Source organism: Ischnura elegans, chromosome 3, assembly GCF_921293095.1.
Source record: "Ischnura elegans chromosome 3, ioIscEleg1.1, whole genome shotgun sequence".
Taxonomy (NCBI): domain Eukaryota; kingdom Metazoa; phylum Arthropoda; class Insecta; order Odonata; family Coenagrionidae; genus Ischnura; species Ischnura elegans.
In genome coordinates, this window is record NC_060248.1 from 66447445 (window position 1) to 66463237 (window position 15793).

Here is a 15793-nt window from a genome sequence, read left to right on the forward strand (position 1 = left end):
ACAACATAATAACTTCAGAAACTAAGGAAACAGAAGCAACATCAAGAAAAGTTGACGTTTGCTTGGGTGCATATCTGATATGCATAACATAGTTTATGCTTCTTCCACATTGGAATTTAGACAAAGGACAAAATAAAGAGCTACTTTGGCAGGAGAGAAAAGCTTTGCTGCAGTATCACCATGTATTGCAGAAGAAGCTTAAAATTCATGACTATAGATAAGCCTTAAATAACAAAGCTATTTTGTAAAATGGCAATACATAATTAAAAAACTTTTTTGACAAAAAGTTCAAAGTAAATGAACCCTTGGAAATATTTATGACCAAGATCATCCCTAAGTACATATTATTCTAATATATGTACAACAACTTAAAAACTGGGCCCCAGTAAATTTGCTGGAAATGCAAATTCCCAATATGACTAGAATGTATAACTGATATGTCATCTTGAAACTAATAGTTATTGGCACCAATAATATTAATTTCCTTTATTACTTGAATCATTTTTTTCATTATTCAGCTGTAGTGATATAAGCGGGTTCTCAGATGAACTCTTCTGATTTTCAGTGGCCAAGGCAACCTGTCTATTTTCCAAAGCTGAAGGCAAAGCCATTATAGCTTCAAGAGGGCCTGATATCATGTACTGGAGCCCAGGTTGCAAGGATGCAGTAAGCTGATCCATGACTGAGGTTTGATCATGGGGAAGAGCAATATATTGGCAGGTACTTGAATTTCCATTAGTGAGCTGTCCTTTTAATGTTTGGCCTGATGACTGAGGTGTTGTTAGGATAATTGTGTGCTGTTGAGCATTACTAGAACCTGGAGAAATAGCAATTTGTTTGGCAGTGTTTGCAAATGATGTATGCAATGGGAGGGCCTGATTGAGAGATGCAAGAATTTCAGCTCCACTACGAAGGTTTTCGTCATCATCTTGATTCTGGCCTGCTTCTTGATCTGCTTGCACATATAGTAAAACTGAATGATTCTCTTCATTAGGTTCTTCAAATTCATTGATAGATTCTTCTGCAATGGAAGGCGTACATCAATTATTTTAGTATATAATATAAATATTTATAATAGCATATAGCCACATTCCGTAAGATTTTTACTTGAGCAATGGAATTAACCTTCACCTTCCACACATGTCTCTCCAACACAATAGAATATCAATAGATTATCATATGCATTCATTTGGTCCATTAGAGTGGCTGAAAGCTATCTATCTAATCAGGCATTGCTTTCTTTTGAGGATAAACAGTTAAAGCTATTATACATAAAGTAAACAAATGAACCTACCATCCAAAAAATCTGCATGCTTCACACTCAGCTTAAATCTTAATAGGCAAAGAAAACTTTTCCCCTTAAATCTCACCTTGACTGCTGCCTTGGTCTTGCCGAACTTTACCGTTTCCCTCAAATGTTATAATGAATGGCCTGCCATCAATTATTTTATTTCCATCATCTTCCGGCAATGAAATCACAGAACTTTGTGCTTGGCAATCATCTGGTGTGTCTTGTTCAGAACTGATTAAATTTGCAGCAGAACCATCCACCAATGAGGGCATCATTGGACCCAGAGGAATGTTCAAACCTTCCCCCTTCGTTTGATGCTGTCGAATGTGACTCCTCCATGAATCCTCTCGCACAAAAGAAACATTGCACAGCGGGCAGTGATGGCTTCTCAGACAGAAGGGAGGACCTTCTCCAACACCATGTCTACCACTTTTGGTCCTCCGATTTCTGGCTACTCCACCTCCAGCCTTGTTCCCAACCCTAGGTTTTTTCTTTGTGGAAGCATCACCTACAGAATCCTCTGAGATGCAATGCTTCCTCTGGATGTGGTTTTTCAAATTCCCTGGATTGAACCCAGATTTAAAGAAGCCAAGAAAAGTGAAACAGATGAATCAGTTTTTGCCTCAAAATATATTAAAATAGCAATAATTACTCAATACTTGGAAAGCCTACTTGGAAAAATTACTCAATACATAAGTATGGTTTCTTCTCATGCAATTAATAATTTACTAGATAGTTAATCACAGGAAATACTTTTCACAAACCTCTAAGCATACACGAAAAGTCACAGTCACTGCAACGGAATGGCTTAGAACTAGATGAGATTTCTTTTACTTTGGCTATAAAGTCTGCATTGTCTTTTTCACATAGAGGATTGCTCTTGAAGTGGGTAGCCATTCCTTCAATACCCACACAGCTGAAACTGCAGGTATTGCACCTCAAAAGACCTTAAAAAGAAAATATGACATGAAATACTGATTTAAAGGAAGGTTAAAAATGTTGCAATCCATTTTCCTGTAGTAAACTGTGTGTTTCCACGTAACGGTGTTGATAATTTTTTATGTGAAGCATTTTCTTTAAATAATCAATCACAATACATATTGATTTTAAAAACAATACTTTGGCTCGGTACTCTTTGCTTTCATGAAGTCATGTGCCTTTAAAATTAACAAATTATTCAATTACTTTAACACTGTCAGCCACCAAAAATAGTAGAAATAAGTTTTAGGGGTGCATTGACAACAGGGTCACTTGCACTGCTAAATGACCATCAAAAATGTTTTTATTATTATGAAGTTATCTTCTCACCAGAGTGGGCAAATTTCTCCAAATATATTTTAAATGACCATAATGAAATTTAAAATAAAAAATTATTCAAATAATAATTTTAAAATTTTATTGATTCATAAGGGATAAACAGTATTCAGTAATTCCTCTGCCATGAGAAAAAATTCACTTGGATCGGGAATCAAACTGCAAGTACTGCACCTCAAAAGACCTTAAACAGAAAATATAGCATTTATAACTACCTATTTAGCAACATAATTGAAGGTTAAAAAAATGTTGCATTCCATTTTCCTTGTGAATATTTCCTTTTTCCAGAAGGGAACATGGCAATCGATATGGGCTTCCAAGAAGCCATTCCCTTGCATTGACATCCTTGATGGACCACATGGGCCTAACATCTAACACTCTTGAACGTCAGTAAAATTGCCATGGGAATTAAAAATCCTGAATAGCATAGTGGTCTTCACAGATTCAATTCCCAGTTCAGGGGAAACTTTTATCATGGCAATTAATGTGAATTACACCAACATTCACGCAGCAGGCTTGAAATAAACCACATTTACTACTAAGCACAATGCTAGCACTAGAATGGGATTCATCTTGCAGTAGGGCCTTCTTATAAGCTGATATTCCCTTGCATTACCACCCTTGATGGTCCACATGGGCCTACCATCAAGCACCAAACCTTGGTGAAATTGTCATGGGAATAATAAAACCAAGATAGAGTAGTGGTCTGCACTGAGATGTGACTCCAAAAGCCAAAGGTCGGTGGTTCGATTCCCAGTCCAGGGGGAGTTTTTTCACGGCAATGAATGTGAATGCAGAAGTAAACGAGGAAAATGCATTATAGTGTAATAAGTTTCTATGCATCCCTTTTCATAGTTTAGTTGCATACTTGCATCAAAACTTCAGTGTACATAGTATTTCTGCTAAGACAGTGGAGGCACTTATGAGGTTTTGAGAGCCATGTTTTATGGAAAAATTTTAAGGAATTACTGAACCCTTTTGGTGCCAGCCTATTTTTCCCGGTATGCTGAAGAATGCCATGGCTTATTTTGGCGAATTTGTAGGTTTGCACTTAAAACTTTACATAAAGCCTAATATGCATTTTCAGAAACTATTTTTTTGTATTCGCTCCCAAAACTTATGGGTATATTAAAGCATGATGAATACTAAATAGTTACCAAAGCTACACGAATCACAAAAAATAAAAGGCATGAGTGTAAAAAAATCCGGGCCAATGCATCGGCCCTTGGCACTCTTCGCACATACCTTCCGGGCCGATGGATCAGCCTGCTGGCACTATAAGGGTTAAGGAAAAAAATGTACCATAATAATAGCAAAATAGTTTTTCCCCTCCATAAGTGAAACATGGAAAATTTCAACTTTGTATTCAAGATACATAATGATGAATTCGCCTTAATGAATTATGATACTTACTATTGGGTGACTGGATAAAAAGTTCCACTGCATTATTCTGTACGAAGTTGCAGTAAGAATATTTTTTTAAAATCAGTTGAGAGATATATACCTTTAAAAGATAGTGACTCCATTCACTCTCTGCAGTTAATTTGTATAATGTATCAAAATTTCTGAAAGTATGTTCCATTGTAGCAGAGGCACAGCAAGGGAGGCTTCTGGGGCATAAAAACCCCCCCAGAGCTCAGAGAATTTTTTTATAAAAGTATTTTAACGGGATAAATTTTGTAACTAATATTAAGGGAACAGATGACTCATAAACAAAACATCAAACTATTCACACAGCCGTAAAACTCACCCTTTTGAACCATTTATATTAATTTTTTTCTGAGGGAGGGCCCCCGCACCTCCCACTTACCCTGGTGGGTATTCCATAACTCTCAGACCCACCAGTATTAGTTACACATAAAACCCCCCTAGCCTTTTTTCCTAGCTGCGCTCCTGCAGTACAATAGCCAGGAACTTTCAAACGACCTCTGAAAGTGATTGGAGTGAATGTACAAGATTAAAAAAACCACCCAGTTATTTACCTTCATTCATTACCCGAAAATGTGTTTTTTCATGCTCTTTTAATGCATGTTTTGATGTAGCATTGAAGGCACAAATACTGCACTTTAAGCTCTTATTTTCTGAGTGATTCTGGCGCACATGGGCTCGTAAATTTGCTGAAATAAAACATAAACATAAATGACACAAAAGAAAGATCCAGTAATTGATAAATGATCATTTTCCATAATTGACAGTCAATACATAAATTCTTGGGGTCACTTTTGTCCATCTTTCATCACACATCACAAGAGTGCAATATATCTGGGGAGGAACTATGGAATATTTAGAAATTATATGTTATTTATATTTACTAAGTCTTCCTCCATATCTTACCATGAATTAATACAAAGAATTTCAATAAAAAGTGATGGTACGGACTTTTTTTTATGGTTTATACGTTTATGCATAGCACTTGCTCCAGGTGAGTTTGATGGAGAGCAATATCATAAATTTAGCAACAGCTTTTGTGAAAACCAGATCCTAAATTATCAGATCGCCATATATATATATAAGTAACCAGATCCTAAACCTATCCCAAATGCCTAAAAACTTCCATGTAAACAGTATCATGGTTTTAGTGGAACTTAGTCTGAGGTTTCAGTCTAAACTTAAAAAGGCAACTTCCAAAGTGCAATGCCATTAATGTTTACCTTAGATAATTAAATTATCCTAAGAGATGTAGGCTTTGGTTAATCAAGCATTTCAGAGTGACAATATTATTATAACTACGGTTTTGAAAGTACATAGTAGAGACAGTTTGCAAGATTTAACAGACAGGATCCCAAATTACCCCATCAGCCAAGTGTTTTTGTTTCATAACCTGACCATTTTTCTGAATAGTACATGCATAGTAAAGATTAAATATATGCTACGGCTACTACTCAGCAGTGCCATAACGCAGCGAAAGATTTTTTTTACTTATCTTGAAATACACTCATTGGAAGTAGCCTAATCAAAGTATAACATTCATGTGTACTGTACTCTTTGTAAAAAGAATGCTGCACAATTAATTAATACTTTACCCAAACTTAAAAAAAATAATTTCCTCAATTTACAATCCCAACTTCAATTTTCAACTTTCTAATTGAGAGGGAAAGCCATACTTTAAGCAAGAAAATCAAAAAATTATAGGTCAATACATTACAGACAAGTTGTAATAGGTTGAACTCAACCCTGAACAGTAGAGCCATGTGCTCCTGCCTCTGGCCATACTGATCAACCCACTGGGTTTGACCAGTTAACATTAAGCAACATTAAATTATTAGACATACTTCTAGCTCATAAGTAATGATGTTAAATGACCCCTGGCATTAGTAATAAGTCTACATTATCAGTACTGAATAATTTTTGTAATAATTTATAAGCTATTGTTACTCACAGCTGATTGAGCACTTGTACGGGCACAGCTTGCATTCAAATGGCCTTTCTCCAGTGTGGATTCTAATGTGTCGTTTCAGGTCAGAGCTTGTTTTAAAAGTAGCACCACAAGACTCATGGCAGCACACAAATGGCTGATCCCCTAGGGAAATAAAAAATTTCAACATAACATATTTTAGCCTTTTTACTGAGTTTTAGTGGATATTGTGAAGGAATTGTTCATAAGAGTGGGCCGAAAAAAAGTTTATTTTTCAGGAAAAAATATGCCCTATTTATTAGAGATGCAGAATGATACAATGCCTCAGATTGGAATTTTTTTAGAAAGTGGGTAATATTAACCTTGGCTGCTAGAGCCTATCACTAAAACTTTTGTGAAAAATAAGGTAGAATTTGGAATCAAATGCCTACAGAGAATTAGGCAATTTTGGTAAAAAACAATTACGAACACAACTTTCAGCATCATTTTATTTATTTTTATTGCCACACCACCAAAAAGAGAGCTATTTGGCCTTTACATTGGGGTTCTCTTGGGGCCACTGTCAGTTTCTGTTGGGAGCAGTGGTGTAACAAGGAGGGAGGTGCCGTGGGTCCGGACCCCCGGAAATATAAAAACAGAATTACTTTGCCTCATTAAAAAAAACAAAATGTTGAAAAATCATGAACTTATGAAATATATTTTTGACAAATTAAGTTTTTTCGATCATGAATAGTGTTAAAGTTAGTTTAAAACCTTCTACTTAGTACTTTGTTTTTCAAAAATTTTCCCCCTGGTTTGGACCCCGCTGCCACCCCCTTCCCGAACGAAAACGAAATTCTGGCTACTCCACGGGTTGGGAGCAGTAAATAAAATCCACTAATGATAATACGTATTTCATAACTGAGGCTTTCATAACAGCCCATCAATAATTAAAGTACCAGTATTCATATAATTTAACCTTAAAAAGAATTGCTAGTGAGCATGATCTCTCATCATACATATACATATGTATCACCATAAATTCAACACACCCTTCTTTTACAAACAAGGATTCTTTTCATGCTTCTAAAATTTATGATTTTTGTCTCTTGGGAGCCCCAAAACCCTTTGGATCCAGGGACATTACCCTGGCTGCTCTACCGTAGCTTTGCCAGTGTAAACAACAATGGTGGTAGTGGATGGCCCCTGATCTTCCCCTGAGCCATGACTGGGTTCCCGAAGACTCCTATGGCCATTACCGAAGCACAAATACAAAGTTCAAAGAAGACACTTTGGTTGATATATTAACCCTCAAAAAGAACGACAGTCAGATGGACAAAAAGATAACATTTGGAGAAAAATTCCAAATTAATTTATGAACTAACTGGAATGAAAATTTTTATCCTCTTTCTGATTTTCAACAACTGAAAATTGTTACCAGTATGTGTCCTTAAATGAACAGTGAGTTGTGAAGAGTCTCTTGCACTGTATGGGCAGATCTGGCATCTATAAAATTGTCCAGGTGCAGATGGCATAGGAGAATTGCATTGGAATTGAAAAAAAAACAAAAATAAATTAATTAAAATGAGCAATATTTGCAGCATAAGATTCTGTTTAAACTAATATTACAATGGTAGAATCATGTTCTTATTGTAACTATTCTACCCTGAGGCACCAATGAAAATTAGAAATCAGAGTCAATGAGATAAAATTATGTTAATTTCCGAAGTATTAATGTATGTACTCATATAAAAAATGAAGTTTGTCAACATGTCTGTTTGCCCTTAATAAAAATCTACCAATCTAAATTTACACTCTAATATTTCAATACAGGATAAACAGACATAAAGCATCATATAGCCCAAGTGTAGTTGGCATTCATGGCACAAAAGCTGTTAATATGCTTCAAAAGTACTATTGGAGACATGGAAACAATGAGAAAACATTCATGTGGGCAGTGGCAATATCCATATATTTAAATAATATAAATGTATATAATGAATAATGATAAATACACCAACGGATGAAGATCACCATGAAAAAATATCTGACTTAGCCGGGATTCGAACCCGGATCTCCCGATTGCCAGTCAGGTATGTTAGCCAGTAACACCACCAAGCCATCTTCTCAGAGTGAGCTTCGGGATAGGTTTTACCAAACAAAAATACATTTTAGTAAGTAATTAGTAAGCACAACCCTAGCCACGTGTGCCACAGTGTGGACTTGTGACGTCAACATCTTGTTCGGTAAAACCCATCCCGAAGTTCGCTCTGAGAAAATGGCTTAGTGGTGTAACTGGCTAGCACACCTGACCGGCAATCGGGAGATTATTAATGATTTGAGATGAATATTAATCGGGAATGATTAATAAATTGTGGAATTTGAAGATAAATGGTTCAAAATGGTGAGTTTTACAGCTTTCTGAGGGATATTTTATTAATCCTTACACTATTATATTAGTAAACATTAAATTAAATCCTTACACTATTATAGTTAGTAATATCAATCCAATTAAGTAAAATGGATTAAACTTAAAATATCTCTGAGCTCTGGGAGGGGGGGTTTATCCCGCAATAAACCCCCCCCGCTGCACCACTGCCTAATTCATTACCTTAAGAAAAATATTTAAAGGAGGGGTTCAGGTATGATTACCATTATGTCTACTTGCTACTCACTTGTATGGTCTCTCATTTGTATGCACTCTCATATGCTTCCTGAGGCTTCCAGAGTCAACAGCTTTGTATGGGCACAGTTTGCAAGCATGTGGCTTTAGTCCTGCATGGATTCTTAGGTGCGTCCGCAACTTGTCACCACGGCTGAACCAGCGAGAACATTTATCACACTTAAATGGTCTCTCACCTGAGAGAAAGGTAGATTAGAGAACATGAGATGGATTTTGTGTCACTAAGGTAACAGCTTTTTGAAATAACCAAAGGGAATTATTAGTGAAATTGCAGGCATAAGCAGTTAATTTTCAAAATTTCAGCTCTACATTTCAAGGGTTTAAAAGTACATTGTAATTTTATGTAGACTATTTAAACATTGTAAGTGAAATAACTTTGTACTTTCCACACAGCTTTACAGTGTGTCGATTGGTGGCCTAATCACAAATTACCCCATAATTATTTGTTTCCTGGATGATTATTAGCTAAATTTGCTTAAACATTTAAACTTGTGTAGGATGAGACTGTCCAATACTGGAAGGCATGTAATTAAAATTTTATTATGCTATCTATTGATTTTCATTGTGAATACTGTGTTTCATCCATTAAAATTAATGGTGGATTTACATTTGTGAATACTGTATTAGGCTGCTGCAATCATAGGTGGCAGCAAAGATCAGCGACGACAAGAATGATTGCATTGAAGAATACTATGAATAACATCGAAGGTGTTTGTTGTAATTTTCTATACGGACTGCCATCACTTCCAACGTTCATGGGGCTGATGAACTACGAAACATTTTAAACTTTTGATGCTCCTGGCAGCACTCAATATTATGCTTACAACTTTCATCCCATAGATAGCTGAACGCAGCATGGCAATTGCTCTTTAAAGGTGTGCGTTCCATTAGGCTAATATGAGGAGTTTGTGATGGTGGCAGCCTCCCTCAGAAACATGAGCTAAACAATCCCGTGACTCCTGTATGGCAAAGGTCCCACCAATTAAAAATATGGATCTTCTGGATCTACTCATTACTGGCCATTTCTTGAAATTTCTTATATGTTATGCCAGTAGCAGATTCAGAAAAAAACTCAAAGGGTGCAAAAGATATCTTGACCTACCTTTACTTTTGTTGTAATGACAAATAATTAAGTCACATGTGAAGTTGAAGACAGTTTAATTTAGACTGATAATCCACATATGCCCAAGACATTGTGAGATTTGTCAAGTCACAGACACTCAGATGGATGGGACATTTGATAAGAATGTCAGAGGAGAGAGTGGCCAAAAGAGTTTGGGAGGGAAAATTATTCAGCGTAAAAAGAAGAGGACGTCCACGCCTAAGATGGCAAGATGGAGTGGAAGCAGACCTGGCTACTTTGGGGATAAGAGGATGGAGAAATAAGGCCATTAAGAGGGAGGAATGGAGGAAGATTATATTGAAGGCCAAAGCTGACAAAAAGCTGTAGCGCCAAGGAAGAAGAAGAAGAAGAATCCACATATGCCATCTTATGATATAAAAAAGTTACAACTGTAGTTCTGCAATGTTAGGCAATCTGGGCAGCCCGGCAAGGAGGGTCATGGGATCTTCTGCACACCTTTGCACGCAAAAAGTATTTGGACTCATGGTGCACGTCGATTTAAACCCATTTATAGGAGAGTCCACCGGTGTTATTGCTGCCTAGCTGTGGGCGCATATGCTTCCCCTTGGCTGTGGGGAAGTGAAACACATCTTTGACTGAACGGCGACCTGAAGTGTTGACAGGCAAGGGACGAAAGGCAACTGAGACGACTGAAGCTCATTATTAGCTACTATAATCAATGTAAGTCACTGAATCAAATTGCTGAACTTGTCAGACGACCTAGGTCAACTGTCTACAACATAGTAAATCAGTTCGGGAAGACCAAGACTGTTCTAAACGAGCCCCTAAGCAGACGTACACGGAAATTGACCAACAGTGACGCCCAATTCATCGTGCGGGAGATCAAGAAGGACCCAAAAACCAGCGCTCCCCAGGTAACTGCTGATCAACAGAAGTGTGATGTTTACGCATATGTATGTACCATCCGGAATAAGTGGAAGCAAAATGGTTACCACGGCCAAGTAAAAAGGAGGATGCCGTGTATCAGTGAGGTCAATCGCAAGAATGCTCGGGAACATCAATCTGAGCCTTTAGAGTAGTGGGATAGCGTGATTTTCACTGACGAGAGTAAGAACAAAATATTCTGATCCGATGGTCATCAAATGATGAGGCGTCTGAAGAATACTGAGCTTGAACTTGAGAGCAACAGTGAAACATGGGGTTGGTTCTGTGATGGCGGGGGGGGGGGGTGCATGGGCTCATCTGGAGTGGGTAATTAGCACTTTTTGAAAGGGATCATGGACTGCAAGATATAAATAGACATACTGAAGCAAAATTTTTTAGTTAGTACTGATAAAATGGGACTGAGAAACAAGTTTACATTTCAACAAGACAAGGTCCCAAAACTCAAGGCAAAGAATACAATGCTGTGGATCAAGCATAACACACCCACACAGTCGAACACCCATGACCTCAATCCGATAGAACATCTGTAAAGTATTCTGGAGATACAAATAAGGTAAAGGCAAATATAAAACACGAATGACATCAAGATTGCCTTGTTAGAAGAATGGAAAAAAATACCCCCTGTTCAGTGGCGTAACCAGGAATTTCATTCGGGGGGAGGGGGTGTCCAAAACCAGGGGGAAAAATTTTTGAAAAACAGGGTACTAAGTAGGTTTAAAACTAATTTTAGCACTTTTCATAATCGAAAAAACTTAATTAGTTGAAGAAATATTTTGTAAATTCTTGATTTTTCAATATTTTTTCTTTTATGAAAGAAAATAACTGTGCTTTTATATTTTGGGGGAGGTCCGGACCCCTCTGGCTACGCCACTGCTCCTATTGTCACATCAAAATTGGTCCATTCAATGTCAAATCGCCTTCAGGCAGTCCTGCAAACTAAATGGAATGCCACAAAATACTAATTATTGCGTAAAGTGTGTCTTATGACTTCATTTAAACCATTAGTGCATAGCATCCGATATATCGGACATGTGCATTTTATTTTGCTATGGGCTCCAGTTGACTTGCGCTACATTTTGATACTGTATTAAGTTCAAATGGATGTCTGTCTTCACCCTGCTAATATTTTAGTTGACTCATTGAATTTATCGACTAAAGAAGTATTATGTGAGACATAGCACACGTCTGATATATCGCACGCTACGCACTAATGGGTTAATATGAAGCATTCAGGTGTCTGAATACTTTTTGTGCGACACATTTGAAGTTATTTTTCTATGATGTTTAAAGTTTATTATTTGTTGCTGTTGCTGCAGTGCATGCATAAATTAGTACACTCTGAGAATCATTTCAAGCCAAAGACATAAGCGAAGCACAAAGAAAATGAAAATTTTAGTTGGAAACGAGCTGTTCGAATACTTATTGCACGCACCATAGATACTAATAAATTTGTTCAAAACACAAAGATGAAATTAATAGCAGAAAATATTGAATTGCCATACAATCTAACAACAATTTATTAGTGAACATCATGTTTTCCCTGATGCTTTAAAATAGGGTGGTTTCCTATTATTTTTTTATTGCCTAATTGAATGATTATTACTCCTGGAGTACGCATTTCACGCTTTCAGATTTTTTAATGACGATATCTATTTTTCGCGATAAAATGAATGGTGAAAATTTTCAAGCACGTAAAAATGCGATAGCTAAGTATGAATGCTGGGAAAACCCCGCGTTATAAATTGTACCATGAAATCTTTTCAAAATTGGTTACATGATAATCTGTTGGCCATAAATGTCCAAAAATCTGTGTGCCTAAATTTTAGCAAAGAACAGTGTACATCAGTACAACTTAACGATGTTGACCTCTTATTTGCAGACAATGTAAAATTCCTTGGTGTTGTATTCGAGCCATCCTTAAAATGGTCCTCACACATCAATTCAATAATACCCAAGCTAAGTAAATCTCTGTATCAGCTTAGATATCTTCGCCTTAGCGTAAGCTTTAATATTCTGAAGATGATATATTTTTCTAACTTCCAATCCATACTGGCATATGGCCTCATTTTATGGGGCAGTTCGTGCCACAGTGCAAAAATTTTTAAATTGCAAAAGCAGGCCATAAGGACTCTCTTCAACCTATCTTATAGAGAGTCCTGTAGACCTTATTTTAGTAAGGCCAGTATAATGCCCCTACCCTCCTTGTATATTTTTGAACTCATTCTGTTTGTTAAAAATAACATGAATTTATATGAGTTAAACTGCAACATTCACCAGCATCATACCAGGTCAAACCTAGATATCCACATCAAAACTAGATCTACCACACTAAATACTGAGGGTCCATACCACAAAGGAGCAAAACTCCACAATTCACTCCCACAAAATATTAAAAAAATCAACAATTTTTTAAAATTCAAAACTGAGCTAAAAAAATTTTTAATACAAAAACCTTTATATTCTACTGATGAATTTTATGCTGTATGTAAAGAAAAACTTAAATGAGTTATGTTGTATGTAAGGAAAACTTAAATGTAAAGTAATGTATTAAATATTGTCCTGATGTATCTTTAATTGTCATTTGCATACACACTGTGTTCTATTGCCATTGTTTGTTTGTGTTTTATCCTTTATGTAATGTAACTTGACGAAGCTATGCAATTGTATTGCCTTCAGCGAATAAATTATTATTATTATTATTATTATTATTATTATTATGTTATTCTGGTTCCCGCTGTCACCGTGTGATGTGACCTTGGGGTGAAGGTATGTGCTTCGCAGCGATGCAGGCTGCTAGCAGGTAGCAGAGTACCCTGCTAGCGGATAGCACTTGATTTGAATAAGGATTATTTTTACCCTATCAAATAAAGGAAACTTTCCGACCATAGGCAGTTTTAATAGGTGATTATTAAGACATGTTTCCCTGAGCTCTGTGCCTCATGCATGCATTGGTAATCTCAGACGATGTAAAACTCCTATCCACTCGCATAGAAACTAGGTCCCTGTGACGTCATGCGGAGTGGAATCGCATGGGCGCCAATATAGCCTTTTTCAAATGAGGTTAAAATTGGTCATTGCCATTCGTCTAAACTGGGATTTGAAAAACCAAATAATTTAGATATTATGAATACACTAATTGTGGGTAACGAATCGCAATCAATGCCTTTTGTTTTCTTTGATGAAGGAAACTACCCTATTATAATGAATCAGAATCACTACTTTCATTTTTCAAGTTGAAAAAAAGATTAATTTTGAAGTGAATTTCTGTCATATTAATCTATTTTACCTGTGTGCTTTCTCATATGACGAATGAGATCCTTTGTGAAAGTAGTTGAGAAATCACATGTTTCAACAGCACATGCATGAATTTTTCTTGGCTTAAATAGTCCAGGCATTCTCTTCCTCATAGAAGCCATTTCTTCTTCTTCTTCAGTTTCCTCAGGCAAAAGGCAAACCTTTTCCTCATTGCCTTTAGTGTCTTTTAATGTAACTTTTAATTTTTCAGAGTTGCTTGCAACATAAGGGCTTGATTTTGGGATTTGAATTCCCAGATAGACCTTTTTCCCCCTCTTGCCAGTAGTTCCTGGTTTAGTTTTCAAAGGAGAGGTAGACGGAGTGACTGTAGGAGATGAAGTAGTGATATCTGATGTAGTTAAAGGTGTTTCTTTGGAGGGAGACGTTGATGATTCACTGAGACATTGAACATTAATGATGGTCCCAGGGTAGGAGCAATCTGAGAAAAGAAAAGATAAACGGTGGTAGAAAATTAAAATAAAATGGGGATAGAAACAGCAGTGGCAACAGAAATAATCAGGCTCAGACATTGATGGATCCAGAGAATGGTAGGGGGCACTACAGGCCCCTACCAGGGTATCCAATTTACACTAGATAAAATGATAATTTTGGCAATTAATGGCAAAAATGGTAATCCCAATACTGCTGGGAGGTTACCCTGCAGCTCCTGCTCTCCCTTCTCTCTATCCTGGATCCACCTCTGGGCTCAGAAGCTACATTAAAAATACATACCTTGTTTCTCCAAAGAACTTGAAGTGCTCACTAATTGATTTGCCAACAGTGAAACCACATTTTCTTCATCATGCTGAAATATTCGTCCACTTTCTGGTTCAACTGAATGGCAGTCTTCTTTTGATGATCTTTCTTCAACAACATTTGCCTGTTCAGCTCCTACTTGACTTTCTTCTTTACAGTCTTCCATTTCTTGTTTAGAGCCGAGAGGATTTCCGATGGAATTTTTCTCAGACAAGCTCTGTAAAATTGATAAAATAGAAGTTGAATTACATCCAAAAACACACATTTTTATTAAAGATTCTTAGTGGAAGTATTTAGAGTTGATTTCTTCCATAAATATTATTAGTGTAATGGGCTGAAGATTAAAAACGGATAAGGGATAGTCCAAAGTAACTTATTTATTATTGTTTTTCAAAAATATATCATCACGGGTTATCAAAACGCATAATGTAGGTTTTCAAAACCAAACTTGAACTTTTTAAAAAAAGAACATCTCCAGTTTTTTTCTTAACCATCTCTGTGGTGGTCTGGAGCAGAGTGCAGAAATTGCGAAGGGCCTCAGTTCAGGCAGGAGTGAAGATTTAAGTGGAGAAATTGTTGGGCCTCTTTTTCCAAAAGTGCATTTGCTATTTCACTTAATCATGATTCCAAATCTCACTGCAGCACAGATTGGTTTTCTGTCCAATAGTATTTTTATATTAAACATTCTAGTTTAATATGCTGTCTGAGATCAAAATACATTTCTCCCTGCTATATCAAAAGTCAATTTTTTATATTATCCACAGCAAACTAAAATGTATGATCAGTAAAACTGTAGACCTCAGCAGTCACACATGCAGACACTGAAATACCTAGGTTTAAGGTCACATCATACAGAAATCATAGACTTTAATGTAGCAGTGGTTTCTTTAACAGCACATTTCCTGTGCGTACTTCAAAAACTGTTATGATAAAGGTTCTTCAATTGCTTTCTCAATTAACAACCAGCACCAAGTCATTATTTATGTACAATTTATAGATCTAAAACAAGCAGTTGCATTCCTAATTCCATGAGTGATGACACGAGCTGCTAACAAATACTGCTTCTTCATTCCCACAAAGCATCTCATGAAA

At 36.5% G+C, this 15793-nt stretch overlaps 1 protein-coding gene across 3 annotated transcripts in view; it reads right to left on the bottom strand.

The window, feature by feature from the left end:
• Positions 1-15793, bottom strand: part of LOC124155980 (zinc finger protein 64-like) — an 18274-nt gene continuing 2481 nt past the window's right edge. For all 3 annotated transcript variants that reach the window (XM_046530232.1, XM_046530230.1, XM_046530231.1), the window contains 9 exons: positions 14678-14918; positions 13938-14384; positions 8615-8798; positions 7378-7445; positions 5985-6125; positions 4588-4722; positions 2056-2238; positions 1371-1853; positions 1-1021 (listed from right to left, as the gene is read on the bottom strand). In XM_046530232.1, coding sequence (XP_046386188.1) covers positions 477-1021; positions 1371-1853; positions 2056-2238; positions 4588-4722; positions 5985-6125; positions 7378-7445; positions 8615-8798; positions 13938-14384; positions 14678-14867 — 2376 coding nt within the window. In that variant the 5' untranslated portion in view covers positions 14868-14918 and the 3' untranslated portion in view covers positions 1-476. The remainder of the gene's footprint in view (positions 1022-1370; positions 1854-2055; positions 2239-4587; positions 4723-5984; positions 6126-7377; positions 7446-8614; positions 8799-13937; positions 14385-14677; positions 14919-15793) is intronic.